Source organism: Gouania willdenowi, chromosome 12, assembly GCF_900634775.1.
Source record: "Gouania willdenowi chromosome 12, fGouWil2.1, whole genome shotgun sequence".
NCBI classification, from domain to species: domain Eukaryota; kingdom Metazoa; phylum Chordata; class Actinopteri; order Blenniiformes; family Gobiesocidae; genus Gouania; species Gouania willdenowi.
In genome coordinates, this window is record NC_041055.1 from 2602310 (window position 1) to 2630068 (window position 27759).

At 40.0% G+C, this 27759-nt stretch overlaps 2 protein-coding genes across 10 annotated transcripts in view; one reads left to right on the forward strand and one right to left on the reverse strand.

The window, feature by feature from the left end:
• Positions 1-155: 155 nt before the first annotated feature.
• ogdhb (oxoglutarate dehydrogenase b) lies at positions 156-21261 on the forward strand. 8 transcript variants are annotated; one of them, XM_028462216.1, is made up of 22 exons: positions 156-530; positions 657-689; positions 1966-2225; positions 6852-7034; positions 7409-7502; positions 10335-10450; positions 10551-10852; positions 10926-11016; positions 11382-11561; positions 11646-11774; positions 12291-12695; positions 12795-12897; positions 13074-13202; positions 13287-13437; positions 14329-14456; positions 14541-14719; positions 17136-17207; positions 17288-17413; positions 18823-18895; positions 18974-19137; positions 19854-20008; positions 20616-21261. In XM_028462216.1, the coding sequence occupies exons 3-22, from the start codon at positions 2028-2030 to the stop codon at positions 20755-20757; spliced, it is 3120 nt and encodes a 1039-aa protein (XP_028318017.1). In that variant the 5' UTR covers positions 156-530; positions 657-689; positions 1966-2027; the 3' UTR covers positions 20758-21261. The 8 variants fall into 8 exon arrangements, with proteins under 8 accessions (XP_028318017.1, XP_028318020.1, XP_028318015.1 ...); XM_028462219.1 differs by having other exon boundaries at positions 2012-2225; XM_028462220.1 differs by lacking the exon at positions 657-689 and having other exon boundaries at positions 157-530; positions 12291-12470; positions 12543-12695.
• The window catches only part of pargl (poly (ADP-ribose) glycohydrolase, like), a 23637-nt gene continuing 17045 nt past the window's right edge, over positions 21168-27759 (reverse strand). For both annotated transcript variants that reach the window (XM_028462223.1, XM_028462222.1), the window contains exons 10-16: positions 26215-26290; positions 25909-26056; positions 24995-25073; positions 24826-24934; positions 23254-23353; positions 22850-22978; positions 21168-21601 (exon numbers count right to left, since the gene is read on the reverse strand). In XM_028462223.1, coding sequence (XP_028318024.1) covers positions 21489-21601; positions 22850-22978; positions 23254-23353; positions 24826-24934; positions 24995-25073; positions 25909-26056; positions 26215-26290 — 754 coding nt within the window. In that variant the 3' untranslated portion in view covers positions 21168-21488. The remainder of the gene's footprint in view (positions 21602-22849; positions 22979-23253; positions 23354-24825; positions 24935-24994; positions 25074-25908; positions 26057-26214; positions 26291-27759) is intronic.

A 27759-nucleotide genomic window follows, 5' to 3' on the forward strand; every position in this document is an offset into this window, starting at 1 on the left:
GAAAGTTTTTACATTCGGCGTCCCACACACACGTGAGTGTGTGTATTTTTCCTCAACAGTTAGTGACTCTTCCTGATGAGACTAATCTCATGTTTGTTACTGTCTGTCACTGACCTTTGTCCTCCTGATTACACACACAAACAAACACACACACACACACACGCACACACACACAAACGATTTGAAATCATTTAAATAATCAAAATATTATTTCTCAGAAAGATTAACTAACTACAGCTAACTGAATAAATAAAATAAAATAAAATAAAATAAAATAAAATAAAATAAAATAAAATAAAATAAAATAAAATAAAATAAAATAAAAATAAAAATAAAATAAAATAAAATAAAATAAAATAAAATAAAATAGAATAGAATAAAATAAAATAAAATAAAATAAAATAAATTACGACGCCTTCTCCGGAGTAGTACTTCTTGTCCTGTGACGTCACGTCGGTGTGCACACGCACGCAGGTCACGCGCACAGCTGATTCCTCTGAAGGCAGAGCAGATCTACAGGTGTGCGACAGGTGAGCTCGTCTCTTTCTTTTCTCCAACTTTTGTCGCTTTTCTTTGGCAGTAAATGAAAAGTAACGAAGTGACGTCATGGTTAAATCTAACGTGTGACGGAAGGCCTTTCCGTGTGGAGGTTGCAGGTTCTCCGCCCTGAGGCTCGTGTTTGTTCTCCTGTGAGTCAAAGCGTTGATGTCACGGTTTAAAAACTCTGCTTTTATCTTTGTAATTTTCTGAATGAATGAATTGTTTAATAATTGAACTTGTTCTCTGAACTTTGTAAACTACAACTCAGCAACAAATCAAGATTTCCTTTCGAATAAAACAAAAAAACAACACTTTTTGTTCCTCTTCGGGTGGCTTCAAGTTCACTTTTTCTTTTTCACTTTGAGTTTCATTTGAATATAAAGTTCATTATAAATACAATTTTTTATTATTATTGTTTGAACATTATCTACTGCAGTATTGTTGCTGGGTCACAGCTATAACTAAACATGACTCAGCAACAATTCTTAGCATGTGACTTAAGTTTTTGAACCCCAAGTGACTCTTAGAGCATTAACCCTTTAGTAGACGACCCATTTTACAGTGAAAAATATGGTGGAAATGTGTAAAATTGTTTGTCATATTTACATTTCAGAACGTATGTTATTATGGGACGCCGAATGTAAACACATGGTAGCCATTCAGCTTACTTTCCTCACAGAAATTCATGTAAAACAGCATGTACTATGTCATTGTTAAAAATGGGTACACATGTAAAATACATATAAATGTAAATGTTAAATATAAATGTAAAAGTAAAAAAAAATAATCTAAATTTAAATCCAAATGTTAAATCTAAATTAGTGGTGTGGGCTTGGCCTCGTGATTGACAGGTGCTGAACTGCCCACTTTGCATAATTTCTAAACATTTACACTTGGCGACCGATTTACCATTTAGATTTACCATTTAGATTTACATTTTACATTAAACATTTAGATTGAATTTTACATTTAGGTTTGACATTTACATTTAATTTATTTTTGTTTTTTGTACACATTTTTAACAATGATATAAAACATGCTGATTTACATGAATTTCTGATTCAAATTAAACAAAAATTTGCAAAATTTTCAAAAAATGCCGACTATGAAAAAGTGACTGAGTTTTGACATTTTGGCACCCCGTATGTTGTATCGCCTCAAATTATGTCAGATTTTGTGTGAGAATTGACATTTTTTTGTCCCTGACCAGAAGTTTAGAGACAAATGTCATATAAATGTCTGACATTTTACCAAAACATGCATGTGAGGATATAATCAGTGTCAGATTGAAATGTCTCCTTGATTTGGTTTAAAAAAAAAAAAAAAATTAAAACAATTTAAAAAAAAAAAAAAGAAATGATAATGTAAATATTACCATTTCTGTTTCTAGAAGTTAATTCTGTATTTTTTTTTTTTATCTTGCAGGCTCTGGAGGAGGAAAACCTTGATCCTGTGTTTGTTTTTCCCGTAGAGGAAACGTTGGAGTCATGCACCGCTTCACAACCACGGTGTTGAAGCTCCGCCCCCTCGCGGCGGCGCAGAATTTACCGCCGACGAGGACGGTTCATCCGGCGCGGTGGCTCAACGCCTCAGTGGTGGCTGAACCTTTCCTGAATGGAACCAGCTCCAACTACGTGGAGGAGATGTACATGGCCTGGCTGGAGAACCCTAAGAACGTGCACAAGGTGAGCCCAGGATGAGTTAATGAATGACCACTGTCCTCATCACACAGAGCTGAGCGTTATCAACCGCATCATCAATCACTCAAATACAGATGAGATTTTCTGAAGCTGTCATCACGTGCAACACCAAGCTTCCTTAATTAATGCCACAAGGAAAACCAGTTTAGTATTACCAGTATTTTTCCTATTTATTTGTTTACCTAAATCAGGGGTTTTCAACCTTGGGGTTGTGAGACACCGTCAGGGGGTCACCAGATGCCTTTAAGAAACAAAGAATATTTTTTTGAAAAGCTCATCTCAAGAGGAGTATTTTATTTGACTAGACCAAAGCTGTACGACATACCAGTAAAAAGATTGGCAAGGGTCAAAGTTCATGATGTCACAAAAAAATATACTTTTTCCCTATAACTTGGCCACTGGTACCATTGAACAACATTTCCTTTCAATGTGTGACCTTGACCTTCATTCAAGGTCACATTTAAGGTCAAGAACTCCTCAGAAAAGTGAACAAAGTGAGACCTCAGTGCTCTCAGGACGACAAAGATCAGCCAAACAAAAAACATACTTTTTTCCCTATAACTTGGGATACAGTGCTCAAACTGGGACCCATCTGTTTTTTTGGCCACTCTAATTTGCAACTTTTAACCAATTTCCGTGGTTTTTAAAATCCCATTTCACCACCTTTTCCATCATTTTTTATTTCTGATTAAAACCAGGATTTCTATCTTTAAGATGACTATAATTATAATAATAAACGTTCCTGGATAACAGTGGATATTATTCAGATAAATAAATAAATGTGGTTATCACAGATTCATAGAACAATGGACCATCATTTTACTGACTTTATGGATGGACCCCAAAAATCTCTCCCCTTTATTCCCCCTTATAGATGGTCCTGTCTCCACATGACTGTTCTTCAATGTTCATGTCTGTGTTTAACCACCTTCAGCTACAGTGAGGGTCCCTGCTCTCTGGGACCTTTATTTTAGGGGTCTCGGGCTGAAAGATTAGGAACACTAATCTAAATGATATTTTATATAATTCCTCTTAATAGATCTCATTTATAATCTCACTTCATGTACATTTGTGTATTTTACTAATCTTCCTAATCTTAAAGCAACGCCGTGTAACTTTTGGCCACTAGGGACGCTAGACCTATTACATTAAACGCCACCTAGTGGCCACAAGCGCCACAGCACTGTTTCAAAAATCAACAGTCGGGTTCGCCTCCCTTGTCTTTTGATTGTGTATGCAGACAGTAGTTGACCTGTTGGTTTAAGAGAGATCATCGACTCACTATAGTGCAGATGGCTGCAGCAGAGGGCTGTACTACACTTCCTCAATTTATCAGGGCAAAATTAAAGCGGTTAACTTCTTGAATAAACTTACATTCTGAGTTAAGTCATCCTTTAGTAACTCTGTAAGTTCATCATTTAAACCGTAAAAGCGGAGCTGTCTATGATAAGTGCTGTAAACATATGACCGGAGAAAAAGGAAGAGAAGTGATCACACCTCTCTCTCTCCTCTACACACACACACACACACACACACACACACACACACACTTCCCTGGTCATCGCGTCAGTGGAGCAATAAAGTGATGGAGTGATGAAAAATGAGTATATCAGAGCCTGTGGTCACGTTACTGCCGTAAGATGAAACGTTCTCCAGGTCACATGACTTGGCCAAATACGGTCCTTATATGTTTGGTATTTCTAGAGGGAAGCCCCGCTCGGAGCATTGATACTGTCAAGTGCTGTATATTGGCCTCATATGGGTCAACTCTTTAGGTCACAAAGTCTGTGGTGTGGTTTTAACTTTAATTATTTTAAAAAAGGTCATTTTTACAAACATTTAATACAGTGGTTATAGTTTTATTTTGAATGTCATAGGTTTGATCCGATCACGCCGCTTGTTCGGTGCGCGCACACAAACTACAGCAATTTCACAAATCTGACTAATCACAGAACAGTTCTCACAGGCCAGAAGTGAAACGATGAGTAACGATCAGCGAATAAAAACGGCTCCTTGTGGTTGGCTTTTACTTTGAAAGGGCACATTATTCTGAAAAGGAGCAAGACGAGGAAGTCTAAAAGTTGATATTTATTGCTGTGGAAGTGAATAAATCGACTCCTTCAATCGGTGGTGGAAGTTATTGGGAGGATGTTGTCCCCTCGCTGCGAGGGAAACCTTATCTTTGACCTTTGGTATGGTGCACATTTGCAGTCAATAATAAAAGTGATAAAGGACGGTATGTACTTTCACACACAGACACTGTGTACTGAAGTGTGCGTGTGTGTGCTTTAGACACACAAACAGGGCACTGACAAAGTTAAGCTGTCCTCATTTGATTGGAAATTAGTTATTGTCATATATATATATTTAATAGACTTCCTCCTTTGTTTCCTAACTCTCTTTAGTCTATGCTAATGTACTTATGTTGGGAATGTGAATATCACAGCCTTTATTTAAACTCTTTAACCGTTTCATCTGCACACGTGATTTAGAGCCTCTGTTTTCTCTTGTTTAAGGAAAATGAACAGAATCAACGTCCTGAAAAAGAAATCTAGTCTCACCTGCACTTTTACTCCCTTTAAATGAGACGTTCAGAGAAAAAGAAAGGCTGTGTTGTAAATGTCATACTAACGTACTACTCATACTAACGTACGACTCATACTAACGTACGACTCATACTAACGTACGACTCATACTAACGTACTACTCACACTAACGTACGACTCATACTAACGTACTACTCATACTAACGTACGACTCATACTAACGTACTACTCATACTAACGTACGACTCATACTAACGTACTACTCATACTAACGTACTACTCATACTAACGTACGACTCATACTAACGTACGACTCATACTAACGTACGACTCATACTAACGTACTACTCATACTAACGTACGACTCATACTAACGTACTACTCATACTAACGTACTACTCATACTAACGTACGACTCACACTAACGTACGACTCACACTAACGTACGACTCACACTAACGTACGACTCACACTAACGTACGACTCACACTAACGTACTACTCACACTAACGTACGACTCACACTAACGTACGACTCATACTAACGTACTACTCATACTAACGTACGACTCATACTAACGTACTACTCATACTAACGTACTACTCATACTAAAGTACTACTCATACTAAGTTTGACGTCTAAATGAGTATAAATGAGTATGTAGTGCGTTCACATTAGGTAGTATAAAAAGACTGAGTATGTGATAGATACCAGGATGTATACTATATGAGGACATTTTTTAAGTATGCACGGTGGGCACACTCGTCATACTCATCCGTCCCATGATGCATTGTGAGTGGAACGTAAAAAATGGTCCTGGGACCAGCTTCAAGCTAAAAATCAAACATCCCCTTTTCAAAATAAGAGCATCTCTTCTTGTCTTCCATGAGTTTTTTTTAACGCTTTTGTAAACAGAGCTTTTGTTTTGAAGTTAACAGGAAGTGGTCTACGTGGGTTTTATGGATGAAATGAGCACATGTTGATATTCTACTTGGTCACTTTCTCACTTCAAATGTTTTCAGAACTTTCAAAGTAAAGGTGGAGAATCAACAGAGATATTGAACCTCAGTGTGATTCAAGTTTTTAACGCTGGAGGTTCCAAATGCATCTTAGGAAACTTGGAAGTATACTTCAGTGGGAATGCTCATCATCCTAATCATATTTATATTACATAGTAGACAGTATATACTTATTGAGCAGGGGGTTCTCAGCCAAAATAAAGGTTCCAGAGAGCGGGGACCCCCACTGTAGCTGAAAAATAGTAGCAAAAGCCTTAGCCCAACGAGTATATCCAAGCCTGTGGTCACCTGACTTCTGTAAAGTGATACGCATTCTCCAGGTCACATGACCTGGCCAAAGACGGTCCATCTCTCCAAACTTACAGTTGGTATTTCAAGAGGAAGAAAAAGAAAAAACCTCATATGGGTCAACTTTTTAGATCAAAAAGTCTGCGGTGTGCCTTTAAAGATGTAAATCCTTGTTTTAATCAGAAATAAAACGGGTTAAAAGTGACCAAAAATAGTGGAAAATGTGGTGAAATGGGATTTTTTAAAAACCACAGAAATTGGTTAAAAGTTGCAAGTTAGAGTGGACAAAAATGGAGAAAAAGTGGAAAAAAGTGTCAATATTGGAACAAAAAGTTGGAACAATGAGTTTAAACTGGCAAATAATGGGCAATGCAAATTGTGAATGTGATTAAATTGTCAAAAATAGGCATGAATTATGGTGAGAAGAGGTTAAAGCTGACAATAATGGGTCCACATATGTGACATTAGGTGGTGGAAAGGGTTTATAAGTGTGGAAATGTCTTGAAAGTGGAAAAAATGTGCAGAAAAGGCATTAAAATTTGATGGAGAATTGTCAGAAATGGGAGTAATGTAGCAAAAATGCAAAGGGCGGAGCTTGCAGAGCTGATGTGGCGGCGATGCTTCATTGTGATTCCATTCACTGGATATAGTTGATAAATGTTATGTTTGTGTTTTGGGTCCGTGTGCGTAGGACTGGGAACTTAGAACACTATAGAAAATCTGACATCATCAGACCATGGTACTAATCCATCTTTCAGTCCTGGGACGTGTTTTTCCGTAACGCCAACGCTGGAGTTCCTCCGGGCTCCGCCTATCAGAGTCCTCAGCCCCTGGGAGCGTACCCTCTGGTTTCCCCCGCCGTCCACTCAGTGCTTCAGCCCAACATGGAGAAGGTGGTGGAGGATCACCTGGCCGTGCACTCGCTGATCAGAGAGTATCAGGTGAGCCCACACAGCTGCTGTCAGCATCTGACAGACGGACGTGGACCCAACATGTGAAATAATAAACAGAACAATTGTTACAAACACTACATTTATGTTACATGAAGCCATTTTAAAAAACTAATCTTATTACATTGATACCATTACAGATTAATGTCTACAAATGTGACCTTTGAATCAGTCATCAGCACCTTAAAATATTCTTATTTAACAAAACATTTAGTTTAGTTCTGGACAGTTTGATTTGGACGTGTTTTATGTGAGGCTTTTATTTTATTTTATTTTTTTAATTATCACACAGAGGAATGTATTTTCATTCACCATTTCTATGTTGACACTATGTTGGTATCTTCACTTGTTTGTTAAATGTGCAGGTCAGAGGTCATCACGTCGCCAAGCTGGACCCGTTAGAGATCAGCTGTGTGGACTTCGATGACGCTCCGTGTACGGTGGGAGTTCAGAACGTAGGTGAGGGAAAACCTCCTCCTTCATATGTCTATGTTTGTTTCACTCACTCACTCACTCAATAACAATATTTTGCAGTCAAGTATTGCATCGGTTTATCAAGTAATCAGATGAAGTATAATATTTCCTAATTAAAGCTCAATCAGTTTCCTATTTGTTTCCTTTTTTTCTTAAGAAAAATTATCTATTTGTTACATTGTGTAAAGCAGGGTTGGGGTCAATTATAATTGTAATCGCATAATTGGTAATTAATTGCAATTATGATGTAATTGTATTTGAAAAAATATTTTGCTGTTGTAGTTTTAATTGAATTGTAATTGAGTTTAGATAATTTACTTTGTAATTTTTATGGAAATTATATGAAAACTGTCATCTACAATCTCTGTGTGTGTGTGTGTGTGTGTGTGTGTGTGTGTGTGTGTGTGTGTGTGCGTGTGTGCGTGTGTGCGTGTGTGCGTGTGTGCGTGTGTGCGTGGAAAAGTTCTCCCTGACGCTGTTTCTGTTGGACCTGAAACCTTTTTGGCTGCTTGCACATAGGTTGAGTGTGTGCATGCATGATTTTGGACTCATTTGGTGTTGCAAAAACGTTTATCTTATCTAAATAAAATTTAGCCCAGACGGCACATTCATGTTTACCCCAAAATAAAACCTACTCAGATTTTGACCTCAGTGTGAGGGGGCGCTAGCGCACCAATCTGTTTATTTACAACTTCTAATAATCAGTAGAAGAAGACCCTCCTCCATTCCACATAAGAAGGTCAATATTGCGGTGTCTGTTCCACCTGAAACTTTTATAACAGCTTCCACATGTTCCCATTGTGTGCATCCATTATTTTGGACTTATTTGGTGTTACAAAACATTTATTTTTTGTGGTATTTCCGGGTCCGTTTTTTTTTTTGTTTCTCTCAAGTCTGATGCATTAGGTGTGAGACACGCATTTCAACATCCTTGCGGCTAATGCGTGTGCGTGTGTGAGAGAGAACCCACGGAGGAGACGGAGAACATAAAACAAAAAACTAAACAATATTTATACAAAAAATACACAAAATGACAACAGAAATGCACAAAACTGAGTAAAAAATGAGTATCTATGTCCCATAGAATTAAACCAGGGAAAACGCACACGCTATTTTATTTTGCACCTGCAAATATACCCCTAACTATACTTATGCCCCCACTATATGAATACATACTGTACTTCCGACGGACACTGTACTAGTTTAATTAAATGTAAAACTGGGGAGCCATGTTACAGTTGTATGGCTCACACATATGTAGTTATTAATTATTAAAATATGTTTCATATCAAGTTTACCTGTTAGTTCTCTTAAAGATCTTTTACCATTTTTTGAAAAAAAAATCTAAATCTAGGGCAATACTGACAGACACCAAAACCTAAAATATTAATACCAATATTTTTATGATAAAGAAACCTAACAAAGGAAACAAGATGATAGATAATATTTTTAAGTGTATTTTACAGCTGATTTAAGACGTGTGTCCAAACTGACCCGTTATCATAGGAGATGCTAACAGAAAGCTAATGGGGTTATTTATTTCAGACTCCGTAATTGTGATTGAACTTTAGTAATTGAGAACGTAATTGCATTTGACTTTCAGGAAAAAATAATTGTAATTTAATTGTAATTGTAAAAAATGCCGGTCGCAGTAACACACGCACCTGTACTTGCACATGTGTGTTGTTGTTTTTATGATATCAGCTGATGATGATTGGTCAGAGCGTCCCTACAGCGTGGTGTGTTCAGGGTGAATCTGTTCTGATTAGCTTATGCTTTGTTTGTGTTTAAAGATCTCTGATGTAACACTGACATAGTATCTGTTTGGAGATAAGCTGCTCACTGAACTATAGTCTGTGTTTACTTAAAGTGACACACACATGCTCCGTACCTGTGGGACCAATACCAGCCTGACCATCACCAATGACCCAGTGCTGCTACATGCTAAGCGATTAGTCTCTGTATAGAGTTCCTTCCCAGTCTGTAATACGTGGAACACAAAGATTCATCTGAACATTTCTTTCTCCCTCGCCTGGAAAAATACACGTGTTTGGAAGGAATAGGAAACGGCCGCTGCACAGACTCTCATAGAAACACAAAAATTACAGAAAAGACTCAAACATCCACAAAATGACTAGAATGGTAGAAGATTTTACTTATTGATTACTTGAGAAGAATCCTTAACGGTAAAAACGTTTAGGAATATAAAACAGCCGCTGCACAGACTGTGGTCAGATGAGTACGTTGATGTTTGTACATTTAAGGCTGTGTTGTAAATGATTCACTAACGTACTACTCATACTAAGTTTAACGTCAAAATGAGTATGTAGTGCGTTCACATTAGATAGTATGGAGAGATTGAGTACATGAGAAATACCAGGATGTATACTATATGAGGACATTTTTGAAGTATAAACGGTAGGCACACTAGTCATACTCAACCGTCCCATGATGCATTGCGAGCGAAATGTAAAATGTTCCTGGGACCAGTGTCACGGACTGAGTTTACCTCGTACTGAGATCGATTATGAGCATATATACATGAAAATGGTTTTTTGCAAAAAAATAATAATTCAGTTTTGTTTAATTTTGTTTTCATAATCGATGTCAGTACGAGATAAACTCAGTCCGTGACACTGGTCCCAGGAACATTTGACATTTTTGCTCGCGATGCATCATTTACGTAAAAAGGCAACTTGTGCAATTCCAGCGACCACTACATTTACTGTTGAATGTGTTGAAATTCTAACAGGAATGGAGGGAATAGTAGTTTTTATTCAGTGTTCAGTTCCAGATGTGAACAGATGTTGTGTTTAGGTTACTATGGACTGGCCGAACGCGACCTGGACAAAGTTTTCAGACTTCCTAAAACCACCTTCATCGGTGGAGACGATAGCGCTCTCCCTCTCAGAGAGATCATCCGCCGCCTGGAGGTGAGAGAGTCACACACTGACTGTAGCTCTGATTGGTTATAGTGTGTAAACTATGACTCAGCAACAATCTCTCCTGTGATTGGCTCTATCCTTCCTGTAGATGGCGTACTGTCAGCACATCGGAGTGGAGTTCATGTTCATCAACGACCTGGAGCAGTGTCAGTGGATCAGACAGAAGTTTGAGACTCCTGGCGTCTTGCAGTTCGCCCACGAGGAGAAGCGCACGCTGCTGGCCAGGATGATCCGATCCACGCGCTTTGAGGAGTTCCTGCAGAGGAAATGGTCGTCAGAGAAACGCTTTGGCCTAGAAGGCTGCGAGTCGCTCATCCCCGCCCTAAAAACCATCATTGATAAGTCCAGTGAGAGCGGCGTGGAGAGTGTGATCCTGGGAATGCCACACAGGTTGGGAAGGACGTGTGAAGTTGTGTGTGTGTTTGTTCAATGACGTGTGACGGTCTTTGTGGATCCTCTGCAGGGGGAGACTCAACGTTCTCGCTAACGTGATCCGGAAAGAGCTGGAACAGATCTTCTGCCAGTTTGAGTCCAAGCTGGAGGCTGCAGACGAGGTGTGTGTGTGTGTGTGTGTGTGTGTGTGTGTGTGTGTGTGTGTGTGTGTGTGTGTGTGTGTGTGTGTGTGTGTGTGTGTGTGTGTGTGTGTGTGTGTGTGTGTGTGTGTGTGTGTGTGTGTGTGTGTGTGTCTGTGTGTGTGTGTGTCTGTGTGTGTGTGTGTGTGTGTGTGTGTGTCTGTCTGTGTGTCTGTGTGTCTGTGTGTCTGTGTGTCTGTGTCTGTGTCTGTGTCTGTGTCTGTGTCTGTGTCTGTGTCTGTGTCTGTGTCTGTGTCTGTGTCTGTGTCTGTGTCTGTGTCTGTGTCTGTGCACTGCCTGTTAGTCACTCGTGTGTGTGTGTGTGTGTGTGTGTGTGTGTCCTCCAGGGTTCTGGTGATGTAAAGTACCACCTAGGGATGTACCACCGTAGGATGAACCGTGTCAGTGATAAAGCCATCACTCTGTCTCTGATGGCCAACCCGTCCCACCTGGAGGCCGTGGACCCCGTGGTCCAGGGGAAAACCAAAGCTGAGCAGTTCTACCTGGGAGACACTGAGGGACAGAAGGTACGCAGCCACAGCCGCAGGAAACACTTTCCCTGATCTCTGATACAATCATGCGTTCTCTTCTCCCACGGCCTTGTCTTACAGGTGATGTCCATCCTGCTTCACGGTGACGCAGCGTTTGCGGGTCAGGGAATTGTGTACGAGACGTTCCACCTGGCTGACCTGCCGTCCTACACCACCCACGGGACCATACACGTGGTGGTCAACAACCAGGTGAGCCAGGCACGCTTTGACCCCGCCCAACACGCCGACCAGTAGGAAATTACTAAAAAATCACCAAGTCTTGTGCTTTTATTTTGAACGGGATCCATTAAATGTGTCACATTAAGTGTGTAGTGTGAAGTTAATTCTGTTTTTTTTGGGTGTTATTTTTATGTCATTTTGTGTAATTATTTTTCATGTTTCTGTATTATAATTTTGTTTTTGGAGTCATTTTGTATAGATTTCTCTTATTTCTATATGTCTTATGTCATTAAGTGCATTTTTGTTGTCCTCTTTGTGATGTTTTCTGTGTTTTTCTAGTCATTTTGTACATTTTACTCTCATTTTGTGTGTTTTCGGAGTCATTATGTATAGTTTTCTCTTTTTTATAAGTGTTTTGTGTATTTTTGTTGTCCTATTTGTGATGTTTTCAATGTGTTTGGTGTTTTTTTGTGTGTTTTTTGTTTATTTTATACATTTTACTCTCATTTTGTTTATTTTTGTGTTTCTTGTTTCTTCCCTGCACAGATCGGCTTCACCACGGACCCCAGGATGGCGCGCTCCTCTCCGTACCCGACCGACGTCGCTCGTGTCGTCAACGCTCCGATATTCCACGTGAACGCAGACGACCCCGAGGCCGTGATGTACGTGTGCAACGTGGCCGCAGAGTGGAGGAGCACGTTCCATAAAGATGTGGTGGTGGACCTGGTAAATTCCAGTGAAGAACACACAGAGGAAGCTGTGTGTGTGTGTATTATGTGTGTTGTTGTGTGTCTTCAGGTGTGCTACAGACGGAACGGACACAACGAGATTGATGAGCCTATGTTCACACAGCCTCTGATGTACAAGCAGATCAAGAAGCAGAAAGGAGTTCTGCAGAAGTTTGCAGAGAAGATGATCTCAGAGGGTGTGGTGACCAGGCAGAGATACGAGGTGACACACACGTTAAATACGTGCGTTAGATACATGCGTTAAATACGCCGCGTTACGTTAAACCTCAGCTGTGAGCTTCACAAAGCTTTGGTGTTCCAGGAGGAAATCAGTAAGTACGACCGGATCTGTGAGGAAGCCTACATACGCTCCAAAGACGAAAAGATCATGCACATCAAACACTGGCTGGACTCGCCCTGGCCCGGTAAGCTCCGCCCCTCGCTCAACTGTTGTTTTTATTTATTCTACAATCATCCACAATCAACAGAACAAGAACAAAAAGGCGCTTAAAAATAATTGTTTTATTTTTGTGTTTGTTGTCATTTTGGTTGTTTGTGTGTGTGTGTGTGTGTGTGTGTGTCTGTGTCTGTGTGTGTGTAGGTTTCTTCACTCTGGATGGTCAGCCCAGGTCTATGACGTGTCCTCCTACTGGTATCAGTGAAGATCTTCTGGTCCACATTGGAACCATCGCTGCATCCGTCCCTGAGCAGGACTTCACCATCCATGGAGGTTTAGCTCCGCCCCCTCTCTCTCTCGCTCCACCTCTTCTTCCCTCGCCCTTCCTCTATGACTGTTGTCCTGTTGTGGTCTCAGGTCTGACTCGGATCCTGCGAGGCAGAGCCACCATGGTGGACCAGCGTGTGTGTGACTGGGCTCTGGGGGAGTACATGGCCTTTGGTTCTCTGCTGAAGGACGGGGTCCACGTCAGGCTCAGTGGTCAGGATGTGGAGCGGGGGACGTTCAGGTGAGGTCACATGATGACATGATCCATTACAGCAGACATGGTCTAATTTTATGCTGCCCCCAAAGTAAACACACAAAATGCTCCAAAAACCCACAAAAACAAACAAACTGACAACAATAATACACAAAATGACTCCAAACATCACAAAACTACAACTAAAATACACAAAATGACACAAAAAATATACAAAATGACAAAAAATGACCCACAGAGCTAACAAACAAGTAAAACGACAACCAAAATACACAAATTGACCCAATATTATACAAATTTACAGAAAATTACAACAAAAGTACACAAAAAAACAAGGAAAACAACAAAAAAATTACTCTGCAAACCCACAGTACTAACAAACGACAACAAAAATACACAAACATGCTCCAAGAAACGCAGAATGACACAAAATACACAAAATCACAGAAAATGACAAGTATGCAAAAAGACAAGAAAAACACAAAAGATGACTCCACAGTACTAACAAATAATCAAAACGACAACAGAAATATGCAGTATGACTTCATAAAACATATGTTTTACATGAAAAATAAGGACAACACAAAAGGACACACAAAAGGACAACAGAAATGCACAAAATGCAATCATAACAAGCAGCACACAACAAACATACACAGAATGACAGAAAAACACACAAGATTACGATAAAAAACTCTTCTGTGTTAATGCTCAAACTGGTCATTATTCTAAATGCTGACATGAATGTTGATAATGTGGCCCTTCTGTTAAACACACACATTTTTGTGGCCCATCACTGCCTTAGAATGAGTCATCATTTGGTCCTGGAGCACTATTTCTCAATGAACTGTAATCGCTCTGTTTCTACGATTAAAACCAGCTGAGTTTCTGGTGTGACTTGGTGATTTTCCTCCTCAGCCATCGACATCACGTCCTCCACGACCAGAACGTGGACAAGAGGACCTGCATCCCCATGAACTACATCTGTCCGGACCAGGCTCCGTACACCGTGTGCAACAGCTCGCTGTCTGAGTACGGCGTCCTGGGTGAGAGCCAATCAATGATGGATTAAAGTGTAGCGATAGGAAAGCGTCCCGTGTGGCTCCGCCTACTGACTGTCTCATCCTCAGGGTTCGAGCTGGGCTTTGCCATGGCCAGCCCCAACGCTCTGGTTCTGTGGGAGGCCCAGTTTGGAGACTTCCACAACACGGCCCAGTGCATCATAGACCAGTTCATCAGCTCTGGTCAGACTAAGTGGGTCCGACAGAACGGCATCGTTTTGCTGCTGCCGCACGGCATGGAGGGAATGGTAGGAGGAGCTTATAGTGACCATTTAGTGAGCATTACAGCATAGAGGGAATGGTAGGAGGAGCTTATAGTGACCATTTAGTGAGCATTACAGCATGGAGGGAATGGTAGGAGGAGTTTATAGTGACCATTTAGTCAGCATTACAGCATGGAGGGAATGGTAGGAGGAGCTTATAGTGACCATTTAGTGAGCATTACAGCATGGAGGGAATGGTAGGAGGAGCTTATAGTGACCATTTAGTCAGCATGGAGAGAATGGTAGGAGGAGCTTATAGTAACTATTTAGTCAGCATGGAGAGAATGGTAGGAGGAGCTTATAGTGACCATTTAGTCTGCATGGAGAGAATGGTAGGAGGAGCTTTTAGTAACTATTTAGTCAGCATGGAGGGAATGGTAGGAGGAGCTTTTAGTGACCAATCACTGAGCATTACAGCATGGAGGGAATGGTAGGAGGAGCTTATAGTGACCAATCAGTGAGCATTACAGCATGGAGGGAATGGTAGGAGGAGCTTATAGTGACCATTTAGTCAGCATGGAGAGAATGGTAGGAGGAGCTTATAGTAACTATTTAGTCAGCATGGAGAGAATGGTAGGAGGAGCTTATAGTGACCATTTAGTCTGCATGGAGAGAATGGTAGGAGGAGCTTTTAGTAACTATTTAGTCAGCATGGAGAGAATGGTAGGAGGAGCTTTTAGTAACTATTTAGTCAGCATGGAGGGAATGGTAGGAGGAGCTTTTAGTGACCAATCACTGAGCATTACAGCATGGAGGGAATGGTAGGAGGAGCTTATAGTGACCAATCAGTGAGCATTACAGAATTGAAGGAATGGTAGGAGGAGCTTATAGTGACCAATCGGTGAGCATTACAGCGTGGAGAGAATGGTAGGAGGAGCTTATAGTGACAAATCAGTGAGCAGTAAACAGGAAGTAACAAAAACAAGGCAAATGTGTTTGTATAGTGCATTTCATACACAAGGCAACTCAATGTGCTTTACATCAGTGGTTCTCAACTGGTCTCACCCACTTTTTCCCACGGTCATTAAATCGTGACCCAGTTTTTTTAGAATTCAACCAACCAAATTAATTCTTTCTAAAATAACAGTTGAAAACACATGTATATAATCTTTTTTAAAACATAGATCTGTATATTATCCTGTGTAACATACATTTCGCAGCATACCTGTCAAAAGAAAAGTTTATTTCAAAATAAAAGACAAGAGATATTAGGTATTAATTTATTCTTGACCAGCTGTCCGCGACCCACCCAGTACAGGTCCGTGACCCACTTTTGGGTCCCGACCCACCAGTTGAGAATCACTGCTTTACATGATCAAAAAGTGCAACAGAAAACATTCAACAGCTTAAAATCAATAAGAAAATTAAAATCAGTAAAATCATCAACAAACACATTACATCATCAACATGACCAAAAACTTTGATTTAAAAATGTTCACATGTGATGCTGACTTCAGCTCTGCTGGCAGTTTGTTCCACTTCTTTGCAGCATAACAACTAAAAACAGCATCACCATGGTTACTGTGAGCTCTGGGCTCCACTATCTGACCTGTGTCCATAGATCTGAGAGACCTGCTGGGTTCATACCTGACTAACATCTCACTGATATATTCTGGACCACATTTATAACCAGCAGCAGAACTTTACAGTCTCCTCTGAGGCTGACTGGGAGCCAGTGTAAAGACTTTAAAACTGGACTAATGTGTTCTGAACCAGCTGTAGATGTTTGATGAAGACCATTACAATAGTCCAGTCTGCTGGAGATAAAAGCATGGACCAGTTTCTCCTGATCTTTCTGAGTCATTAAACCTTTCACTCTGGAGATGTTCTTTAGGTGGTAGAAGATGTTTTTGTGATAGATTTGATCTGATGCTGAATGTCAGATCTGACAAATGTGTCTATTGTGCTTTCGTTGTCCTATCTGTGATGTTTTCTGTGTTCTTGTCATTTTGAAAATGTTTCTTTTTGTTTTTTTTGTATAGTTTTTTGTTATTTGTAAATGTTATGTGGTTTTGTTGTCCTAGTTGTAATGTTTTGTGTTTTTCTTGTCATTTTGTTGTAGCTTTATGTCATTTTGTACATTTTATTTTAAAACATTTACATGTTTTATGTCGTGTTCTGTGCTTTTGTTGTCCTATTTGTAATGTTTTGTGTTTTTCTTGACTTTTTGTTGTTTTTTTGAATTATTTTGTGTTTGTTTTTGAGTAATTTTGTAAAATGTTATTTCATTTGTATGTGTTTTATGTCGTTTTTCTTGGTTTTTCTTGTTTTTTGTGATGTTTTCTTGGTTTTTCTTGTTTTTTGTACGTTTACTTCTACACAAACGGTCTAAAGCCAGTGTCTACTTTAAGGCTTTAAATGGACAAACACTGTTTTATGGAATGTGTTTTCTTCCTGTCAGGGTCCTGAACACTCGTCAGCTCGTCCTGAACGCTTCCTGCAGATGTGCAACGACGATCCTGATGTTTTGCCGGTAAAGTCACATGTTCTCCTGGGCTAACGGCCATGTTTAATGTACATCAGGTAATTTAAGAAAGTCTCTTTTTTTGTCAGATGCTGACGGAGGACTTTGCAGCGCAGCAGCTCTACGACTGTAACTGGATCGTAGTGAACTGCTCCAATCCTGCAAACTACTTCCACGTCCTGCGCCGACAAATCCTGCAGCCCTACAGGAAACCAGTGAGTCCACCACACCCATTAACTCATACTGATGTTATTATTATTATTATTGTTAGATTACATTACATTAAATTATACTTTATTTTATCCCACAATAAGGAAATGAACATGTTGCAGCAGCCAAACGCACAAAGAGCACGCACGAAAACAAAATACAAAAATGCAGAAGTAAAATTAAGGAGAAAAAATATATAAATGATATAAATTAAATAAATAACAGATATTGGCCAAGAAAATTGTACAGAAAATATATAAATAAGCAGTAAGTGAGATTTTCCAAATATTATTATTATTATATGATTTTTAGTTTAAACAGTAAAATAAGACAAATAACGTAAATATTAACTCACATATACTCAAGTCTTCTCTATAATATTACCATATACTTTTAATTATACTCCTTAATTTATTTAAAACATTATGTATATTTTCTAAAGTTAATATTTGTTTCTGTTTTCAAAATGTTGTTTCATAATTTAAAATTTGGATTTTTAAAATAAATAAATTAAAAAGTTCATGTTTTCATTTATTCAGACCACTTTTGTCAGGAAATTTACTTTGAAAAGTTGGCAGTCAAAACATGTCGGGAGATAAAAGTTAATTTCAAAGTCAATTTCATGAAAAAAGTTGTCTGAATAAATGAAAACATAAAATATTATTCATTTAATAAGATGTTATTTTTTAAATCGTTTTTATTTATATTTTGTCAAATGTATTTAACCTATGTATTTATTATTATATTTTAATTCTACTACTACATTGATGGTATTTTGCTGCCATCTGCTGGTCACTTCTGTCTGACACTAAAATATGTGGGAACAGCAGCTACTATCAGGCTGTGTCCGAATAGTCCCTTCTATCTCTTTTCCTATCCACTTTTCCATAAGCCCGTGGATGATGTCACAGGGTAAAGGAGAGGAGTTAGGAAATGGCCATCACGTTTGTTTTGACAATCAGACACACTTCCACTAGGTGACGTAATAATCTGACGGCCGCAAAGGTTACAAATTTCCGAAATGGACTAAAAGCACATTTCTAACACTTTCCACTGATAAAATCTCAAAAAACACACGGTTTGAAAGTAAATCAAAGGAAGAGAGGCTACCAGGTTACGAGGAAAACAAAAGTGAAACTCACACTAAAACTGGGTTTTCGATCATTAATAATAAGGAATTGTGGGTCAGCATTATCTTGTCTCCTTTGGTAAAGGATGTATCAGTGTTTCCTAGGCTAAAGGAGGTTATAAAGGAAGCATTGAGGCTCTTTTCCTTAGCTTGAAGAGAACTTGGACACTCTTTATCATGGCCGCCACTTAAACACTTCCGGGGGTGAAGGAAAAGTGGATAAGAAAGGAGATAGGAGAGGCTATTCAGACGCAGCCATAATAATCCCACTCTTTTCTTCTTCAGCTGATCGTTTTCACTCCTAAGTCTCTGCTGCGCCACCCGGAGGCCAAGTCCAGCTTTGACGACATGCTGCCTGGTGCGTGAGCGCAGATAACGGACTGGCGTTGACCTTTTGGTATCACGTTGGACTAATGAGCGTGTTTCCTTCCTGCAGGAACTAACTTCCTGCGTGTGATCCCTGACAACGGTCTGGCCGCTTCCAACGTCGACAACGTCAAGAGACTCATTTTCTGCAGCGGGAAGATTTACTACGAGCTGATCAGAGAGCGCAAGAACCGAGGGATGGACCAGGAGGTGGCAGTGGTCCGACTGGAGCAGGTAGCTCTCACTGTGGGGTCAAAGGGGCGGGGCTATTCTGGGCCTTCCTGTATTGCAGGAAGGTCAAACTAATTTTAGTTCAGCAGCTTGAACTCAAGTGGGCACCAGTTATTATGGGGGAAAATGAGTTATTTCAACATAATCTTTTTAATTTTTTTGTAAATTTTCAAAAATTCAAACCCTCGCTGAGGATAATAAACTCAACTTTTAACTTTTTCAAAAACAAAGAACCAAAGACAAAACAAAAAGGGGGTACATTAAAGGAAAATTAAAAAAACTCATCAAATAAGATGCATTAAGGCTCCCATATGAGTTAAGTATACAAAAATATATATATTAAAATAAAAATTAGTGCAACATTATTTTGCCTTATTTTTTACTTGTACATATATATGAAATACTAAATATGTAGAAAACTGACAATATCCAAGCAATAAGTGACATCAGTCCCCACAGGATCTTCACTTTACATGTCCTAGATTTTGTGACCATTTTCTATTAAATTAAGGGAAATATGTCATAATTTTAGGAAAATTAAAGGATTTTGTTTTTCAACTGTTTAACATTAATGACTGCAGTCATGCTATGTAAGAGCAGGAACACTGTGAGCACCTGCAAATATTGTTGAGTTTCATTTCCACAATGATTCATGTTTGTGGTGGATTTGCTGGTTGAACCATGAACGCTCTGTAACGTGAACCTTCCTGTTTCTCCAGCTCTCTCCGTTTCCCTTCGACCTGGTGAAGACCGAGTCTGATCGATACGCCAACGCTGACCTGGTCTGGTGTCAGGAGGAGCACAAGAACCAAGGTTACTACGACTACGTCAAGCCACGCATCAGGACCACCATCCAGCGCTCAAAACCTGTGTGGTAAGAAGCACTGCTATGCTGTTACATTAGTGCCACAGTTTGGAAAGTGAATCAAACAAACTAAATCAACGCTATGCTGTTACATTAGTGCCATAGTTTTTAAAGTGACTCTACTTTCATCCAACTAACTCGATGCTATGCTGTTATATTAGTGCCACAGTTTGGAAAGTGAATCAAACTAAATCAGTGCTACAATGTTACATTAGTGCCACAGTTTGGAAAGTGAATCTGGTTTCAATAAAAACAAACTAACACAATGATACGCAATTACATTAGTGCCAGTTTGTGAAGAGAATCTGGTTTCAATAAAAAAAAGTAACTCAATGCTATGCCGTTACATTAGTGCCACAGTTTGTAAAGTGAATCTGGTTTCAATAAAAACAAACACAATGCTACACTATTACATTAGTGCCACAGTTTGTAAATTGAATCAAACTAACTCAATGCTATGCTGTTACATTAGTGCCACAGTTCTGAGGAAAGTTTTTAGTTTTCTTTGGATACTTAAAAAAAAAAAAGAAAGCGTGTACTTGCACACACAGACATCTATATGTGTATGAGCTAATGGTTGATCCGTGTAGTAAACCGTCTGTGCTCTGCACTCCAGGTACGCGGGTCGAGAACCTGCCTCAGCTCCAGCCACAGGAAACAAACGCACTCACCTGTTGGAGCTGCAGCGCCTGTTGGACACGGCCTTCGACCTCAAGGCCTTTGACCTGGAAACAATGAAACCTCCTCATGGTTTTTAACCTTTTTATTGCTTCCTTTGATCCCAAACCCTCAAAGACTTACAACCAACAGTGTTACCACGGCAACCAGGGGAGCTCCACGTGACTTTACGAGCTTAGTTTTTTAAAGAGGACTTTTTATTTTTTATTTTAATCGGACAGAAAAAACCACCTGACATCTGTTCTAATTCCAAAATAACAAATGTTATGATTAGACAGATGCAGCATCCACACTTTGGTCCAATCACAGAGCAGCATCGATAAGCTCCGCCCTCGATGAAGGAAGAAGCAGGCTGAAGGAGGAGGTTGGGTGTGTTTAATGCTAATGAAATAAAGTGAGGAGACACAAAGACACAATAATGTCTTTATGCTGCTGAAGGTGGAACAGGATGAGGACTTTCAAAGTAAAATGCACAAAAATATCAGACGAGTTGGAAAGCAGCAATAGCTTTAATTTAAACTGTATTCACTGTAGAGGAAATGAAAATGTGTCATATTTAAATAAAATGATTTTCTAAACTCAGAGTTATCAGATTCAGAAGTTTTGTTCACAGGATAAATCAGTCATCTACACATACATCACAGGACTGATTTTAGTTATTACATAAATCTGATCTATTTTTCATTCTTTCTGCCTCTAAAAAAACTAAAACCTGATGTTTTAGTTGAGTTTGTCAGGTTTTGTATTAGGTTTTTATTAAGCCTTAGTATTATGAACGGATCTATAATCTATGATCTATGATCAGACGTCTTCACAGATGACTTTGTTTGGGTCGCAGTTTCCTCTTGATGAAGTCGAACAGGTCGACGTACAAACCTTTGTCTACGTTGGAGCAGAAGTCTTTCAGAAGGTTGTACAGTTTACCTGCAAAACAAAGTAACAAAAATAGATATATATATTTAAATAATACAAAACTGGAATAATCTCAGTAAAGACTGAATGTACATCTATGTTATGCATGGTATAAAACATACGGCGCAGGAGCCAAAACTAGGCCGCTGTTTATTTTTTAGAATCGAAGCAAACACACGTTCAACTGTTAAGTATATCTGCAATGCTCCATGTGTCCACTGGGGGTCGCCCTGTGTTAGTAGCAGAATTCAAAGCTAAAAGCGACCAGCAGAGCTCGGATTGACTGTTCAAAATATCATACTAGCATCAGGGTTGGGCAATTACGTTTTCAATTATCCATGTTCAATTACAATTCAATTAAGATTAAAGACCAGCATTTTTTCACAATTACAATTATTTTATCCTCAAAGTCAATTACAATTTACGATGTGAACTCTACACCACACTGGCTTCAAGCTAAAAATGAAACACCCCTTTTTCAAAATAAAAGCATCTCTTGTCTTCCATTAGTTTTTTTTTTTTTTTTAACTCTTTTGTAAATAGGGCTCTTGTTTTGAAGTTAACAGGAAGTTTATTCAGTAGCACAATGGAGGGTCTCTGAAAATGTGTGAATGAAATAAGTCGACGTTGAGTTTTATGGATGAAATGAGCACATGTTGATATTCTACTTGGTCACTTTCAAAGTAAAGGTGGAGAATCAACAGAGATATTTAGCCTCAGTGTGAACAAGGTTTTTGTAGTTGTAGGTTCCAAATGCATCATGGGAAACTTGGAAGTATCCTTCAGTGTGAACGCTCATATTCTAATCATATTAATAGTATATAGTAGACAGTATATACTCATTGAGTTTGTAGTGTGTAGTATGGAGTGTGACATTTCCAACAATACCCGGGGTTTGGATGCTGGGGTGATTAGCATCATGCTATGATTAGCATCATGTGAACGTAATAATAATAATAATAATGCATCAGTTTTATATAGTGCTTTATCACAGACACTCAAAGTCGCTTTACAGAATTAAGGCATTATTTTTTCACTCCACACTTAGTGGTGGTAAACTACTATTGTAGCCACAGCTGCCCTGGGGCAGACTGACGGAAGCGAGGCTGCCATAGTGCGCCATCGACCCCTCCGACCACCACCAACACTCACTCACACACTACATTCATACTAGGCAATGTAGGTGAAGTGCCTTGCCCAAGGGCACAATGACAGATACCACTGGGGTGACTGCCACCCCACGTAGTTGTGTGCACTCACCCACTGTAATACTGTCCTCCACCAGTAGGCTGTAAACCTGCTGCAGCTCTGTGGTCAGTCGTCGGTCGTCAAAGGTGAAAAAGGCCAAACCTCGTCCAGCTTTGGCTGCTGCCATCAGCTGAATCAAAGCTGCAGAAGTAGAAGCTCAGTCTGGGTGATCTAGATCTATGTTGCTGCACAACATCAAACAACAGGTAGACGCCATCACACAGCAGATGTGTGTTTTTCCAGATGAGGGGGAAGATGAATCTTTGTGTTCCACATGTTGCAGATACATGTACATGTTTTTCTTCCTGGGACTGGGAAGGACCTCCATGCAGAAACTAGTCCACATGTTTGGTTAGCTTAGCATGTAGCGACAAAGGCTGAACAGGGTCAAAGGGCATGGCTGTGTGTGTTTCTACCTTTAAGCTGAGGGTCTCCATTAAAAGCTCCACAGCCCCATTTTCCTGTGGCCACGTCAGGTTCCTCTAGACCAGGGTCACCTCTGAACCCACAGTACGCCTTCAGGAACACACACACACACACACACAGAAATAGTCAACAGTTTGGGGATTTTCATGTATTTCGGATCCTTTCCTATCCACTTGTCCTTTACCCCCGGAAGTGTTTAAGTGGCGGCCATGATAAGGAGCTTTCCAAATCTCTAAAAGCTAAGAAAAGAAGGCTCAGTGTTTCCTTTATAACCTCCTTTAGCCTAGGAAACACTGATGCACAGACACTCTGTGCTTCACATTGTGTTATTCAACATTAGGGATGTAACGATTCACTCAACTCCCAATATGATTCGATTCACGATATTGGGTTCACGATACGATTCTCTCACAATTTTTTCATTTACAAAATGGGACTGTAGACACATTTTTTTTAGAAAATACTGTATTATTTTCCTTATATTTTTCATTGTCAAAAGAATTCCTTGATAAACTATTCAAAACAATGCAATTTAACTAAAAATAAATCTTGAATTAAATAAATAAAGGAATAATACAAATGAAAATGAAGCCTATTAATTTAAATTCTGGTTCTATAATAAACAATGCAAAACTGCATAATTGTTCTTTTTCTTTTAAAAGTGCAACTGAAAATGTATTTTGTGCCTTAACAATTGGACTTTAAAAAAAAAAAAAAAACGTCATTGCACTGATTTACATCATATTTGTTTGGACCAGCAGAGGGCGCTGGTAACACAGTGGTCGGTTGGCATGCAGATATCTTGCAGTGAAGAAGAGAAGCTATGCTAGCAGACAGAGCTAATAGAAAAACGTGACTTTTACAGATATTCAAGTAATATTACAGATATTCTTTCGGTGCTAAAGGGGTAATGAATCATTTATTAACATATTAAAGAGTAGAAGGCGGCCAGAAAGAAAGTATTAGCAGACTCCGCCCGCCGCCTACACTTCCGGATAGCTGGTTAAAAAAAGTACTGCGATTCAATTGTCAGAAAATCGATATTAACCGTGATACCTATGAATCGATTTTTAACTGCCTTACGATTAATCGTTACATCCCTATTCAACATATTTCATTCTCCTAGGAATGCTTTGTGTGATTGTACATGTGTATGTCTACAACATTATGTATGCCTATATCTCGCATAAATGTAACAATTTCATAAAATCCTACATATTTTGGATCATTGTTGATTAGTGAGTGGAAGGTGTGTGAGTTTCACTTTTGTTCCTCATGGTCTGGTAGCCTCTTTTCCTTTGATTTACATTTAAACCTTTTGATTGTTGAGATTATATCAGTGGAAAATGTTATAAATGTGCTTTTAGTCCATTTTAGGATATTTGTAGTTTTTTCACCACGGCAGACGTCACTAACCTTTGTAGCAGTCAGATTATTACGTCACCTAGTGGAAGTGAGTCTGATTGTCAAAACAACGTGATGGCCTTTTCTACGAGGTTAAGGAAAAGTGGATAGGAAAGGAGATAGGAGAATATTCAGATGCAGCTTTGTGCTGGTCTCACCTTGTTCAGCTCCCGTTTGATGTTCTTGTTGTTGTACTGTTCTCTGATTTCTCTGAAGTGAAGCGCATCCAAAGCCAGAATCTGTCTGTTCAGACGATCCCAGGAGTCCCTGCAGGAACCAGAGGTCAGTGAACGCACCACAGCTCAGTGTTGGAAAATAAATACTCACCTGTTTAGGGTGTCATCATTTGGCCCCACCCACTGGAAGCTGTCACTGTAACCAGAGTACAAACTGAACTGCTGAGAGCCTGAAACACAAAGACACAGAGAAGCAAGTCTGTGATCCACATGTTTGTTGTTAGAGTAACTAAACCCCTGCATTCTGCTGACCTGCCACTAGGGGGAAAAAGCCTTGATTATGGGTGGGGCTCTTGGAGCAAGTAAGCCACGCCCAGTTATGACAGGTGGCCCCTCAGCGCTCTGCTCAACTACTACAATCACAGACACACACAATCTAGACGTGAAGCTCACCCACACACACACACACACACACACACACACACACACACACACACACAGCCCGACAGACACTATATCACTCAGGGGCAAACAGCCGTGGAACACCACCTCACACACACACAAACCAGGAAGATGGACACACAGTGACAAAAAGTACACGCACGTCCACGCACACACAGAGACAGACGGGAATACACACACGATGTGTCTGTAAATACACACATAGCTTGATGAACCCTCTGATTAACGTAGAATCTGATCTTTATACAAGCTCAGAGTCACAAACATCACCACAGCTGAACATGGAGTTCCACATTGGGGCTGTCAATCAATGCTCACTGAGGGCTTTGATTGGAGGGGCGGGGCCAACAGTCAAACTTAGTGATGCACTATGGTCCAAATGACGCCCTATAATCTGTTTCAGCCAATAGCAAAATTCAAATGTAATAGCTGGCATTCAACCCTTAGAGGGCAGTAACTCTGATATTTTACAACTAAATGAAAATAATTTTACTAAAAACTTGGACTACGATCAATCAGCAGCACTACTTAATACCCAAACACCTGTATTCAGCAGAAAAAAGTGAGGTTGGGGTTTAGTCTTTGATGTTGTTGTTTTCCTACCTGTAATCAGGAGACATTCGTTGTCAGCGAGTTTTTCGGTGAACAGACGAGAAACGATGAGTTCAGGATTCATCAGGAACAAAATCTCCTCCTGAACCAAACCAGAGCCCAGAATCCCCCCTCCGATCCAGCTGGAGGCAAAGTCCACCTGCACAAACAAACAAATACACAATTAATACACTAAAATACATTTAACAAAAGCATACACATGGCACAGCCAAACACAATCATTCTCCAAGGACTTTTCACACAAATCAGTGCAGCACAATGTTTCACAGTAAAAATAACACACACACACACACACACCTGCAGCAGGCCCGCTCCTTCTTTCTCAATTTGTCCATGTGACATCACATAGAGTCTGTTCATCTTCTCATTGCAGCTACACAAACAACAACAACACAAACAACCCAATAAGAGGCAATGGTGTTACAACCCCTGGCAAAAAATATTAAATGTGACGCGTGTGTGTGCTGACAAAGCGACTCTGAAAATGGATGGATGGATATGTGTGTGTTGCTGCTGGAGCACTTGGTTGTGAGTGTGTGCTCGCGCCTGTTACCATGACGGCAAGCACGCAGCAGCACACGCTGCTGCTGCTGCTGCGCTGTCACTGATGGAGTTGCTCCGTTACAATTGCGCTTCAATGTAAAGTCCTATGTTTGGTCCTGGTTGTTTTCTCACATGGGTAAAGACCGCACCATGCTTTGTTTGAGCCGAACGTAGACCTACATTTGTTTGTTTGCTCTGCACCAGAGTTCCAGATACCTTTCACAGATCACACAGAGACCGGAGTATCCGAGGAAGCAAAGCATGGTGCGGAGCAAAGAGGCATGTGTGAAAGCACCTTAAGAAACACTAAAAGGAATCAAGAAAAAAATGGTGGTAGTCAATAACAACTGCTTTCTAAGATCAAGCAGAAGGAAAAAAAATTATGTCATCACTCACTTCATCATGAAAAACAAACACTACAATGGACCACTAGTACTTTATATATGTTATTATATTTATTCAGAATCAGAATCAATACATATCAACACACTGGAGCAGCCATTTGTGGCACCCTCATATTTAGGTGAAAAAGGGATCAACAACAGGAGGAGAGGAGGGGTGAGGGGAAAAAACGGCCAGTTTGAGACTGATTTCCCTAAACAGAGAAAGTGTAAAACCAGGAGAAAAAAAACCTGCCTCCGCAAACATAAATTTAAGCAGGACACAGTCAAAGAACTCGAGACAAGGCACGTGGGAAGGGTTGGGTGGGGGGTGGGCGTGCTGCCAATGGGCGCTGCTACCACGGCTCCATGCAGCACGCATGGGAAGGGGGCGGGAAGATGGCCGATGAGGGCATTTGAAATTGAAGACCTGTAGCTGCGTTACTGACAACAGCCAGATGACGTGTGGCAACAGTTCAGCATTCCCAGGTGGGAATGTAGGGAAGCAGGGGGAGGGAGTGGGGGTAAGAGCCGCCGTCTACAGAAACTTCCTGGTGATAAGAGATGAGACAACCTTGGCTTTAGCCTTGGCTAGCTGGGGAACCGAAAGGGAGATAAGCAATGTGTTTTGATACAGGCTATGTCAATTTTCAATAGCCTTCTGTCCTGGGTCTTTCTGCTGTAATCCAATGAGTGGCCTAACTACTACAAGCCGGGTCTCCAACTTCTCCCAATTGTTATCCATAACACGTAGACGATCCATAAGCAGCTCTTGCTTGCTTTTGATATCAACCAACACATGAGTCTGAGTGTTCAGAGCCCTGCTACATCCTTCAGAAATCACTGGCAGCTTTTCCAAAACAGTCACCAGCGTAGTACGGACTTTTCGATAGATTAGGAAGCCACCAGCTCCGATCAG

What these genes read in the sequence shown, in the direction of transcription:
- ogdhb (XM_028462216.1), top strand. Translation starts at nt 2,028, where the DNA reads ATGCACCGCTTCACAACCACGGTGTTGAAGCTCCGCCCCCTCGCGGCG. An exon ending in ACGATCCTGATGTTTTGCCG is followed by an intron (nt 17,208 to 17,287) that starts GTAAAGTCACAT and finishes TTTTTTTGTCAG; the next exon opens with ATGCTGACGGAGGACTTTGC. An exon ending in TGCAGCCCTACAGGAAACCA is followed by an intron (nt 17,414 to 18,822) that starts GTGAGTCCACCA and finishes TTTCTTCTTCAG; the next exon opens with CTGATCGTTTTCACTCCTAA.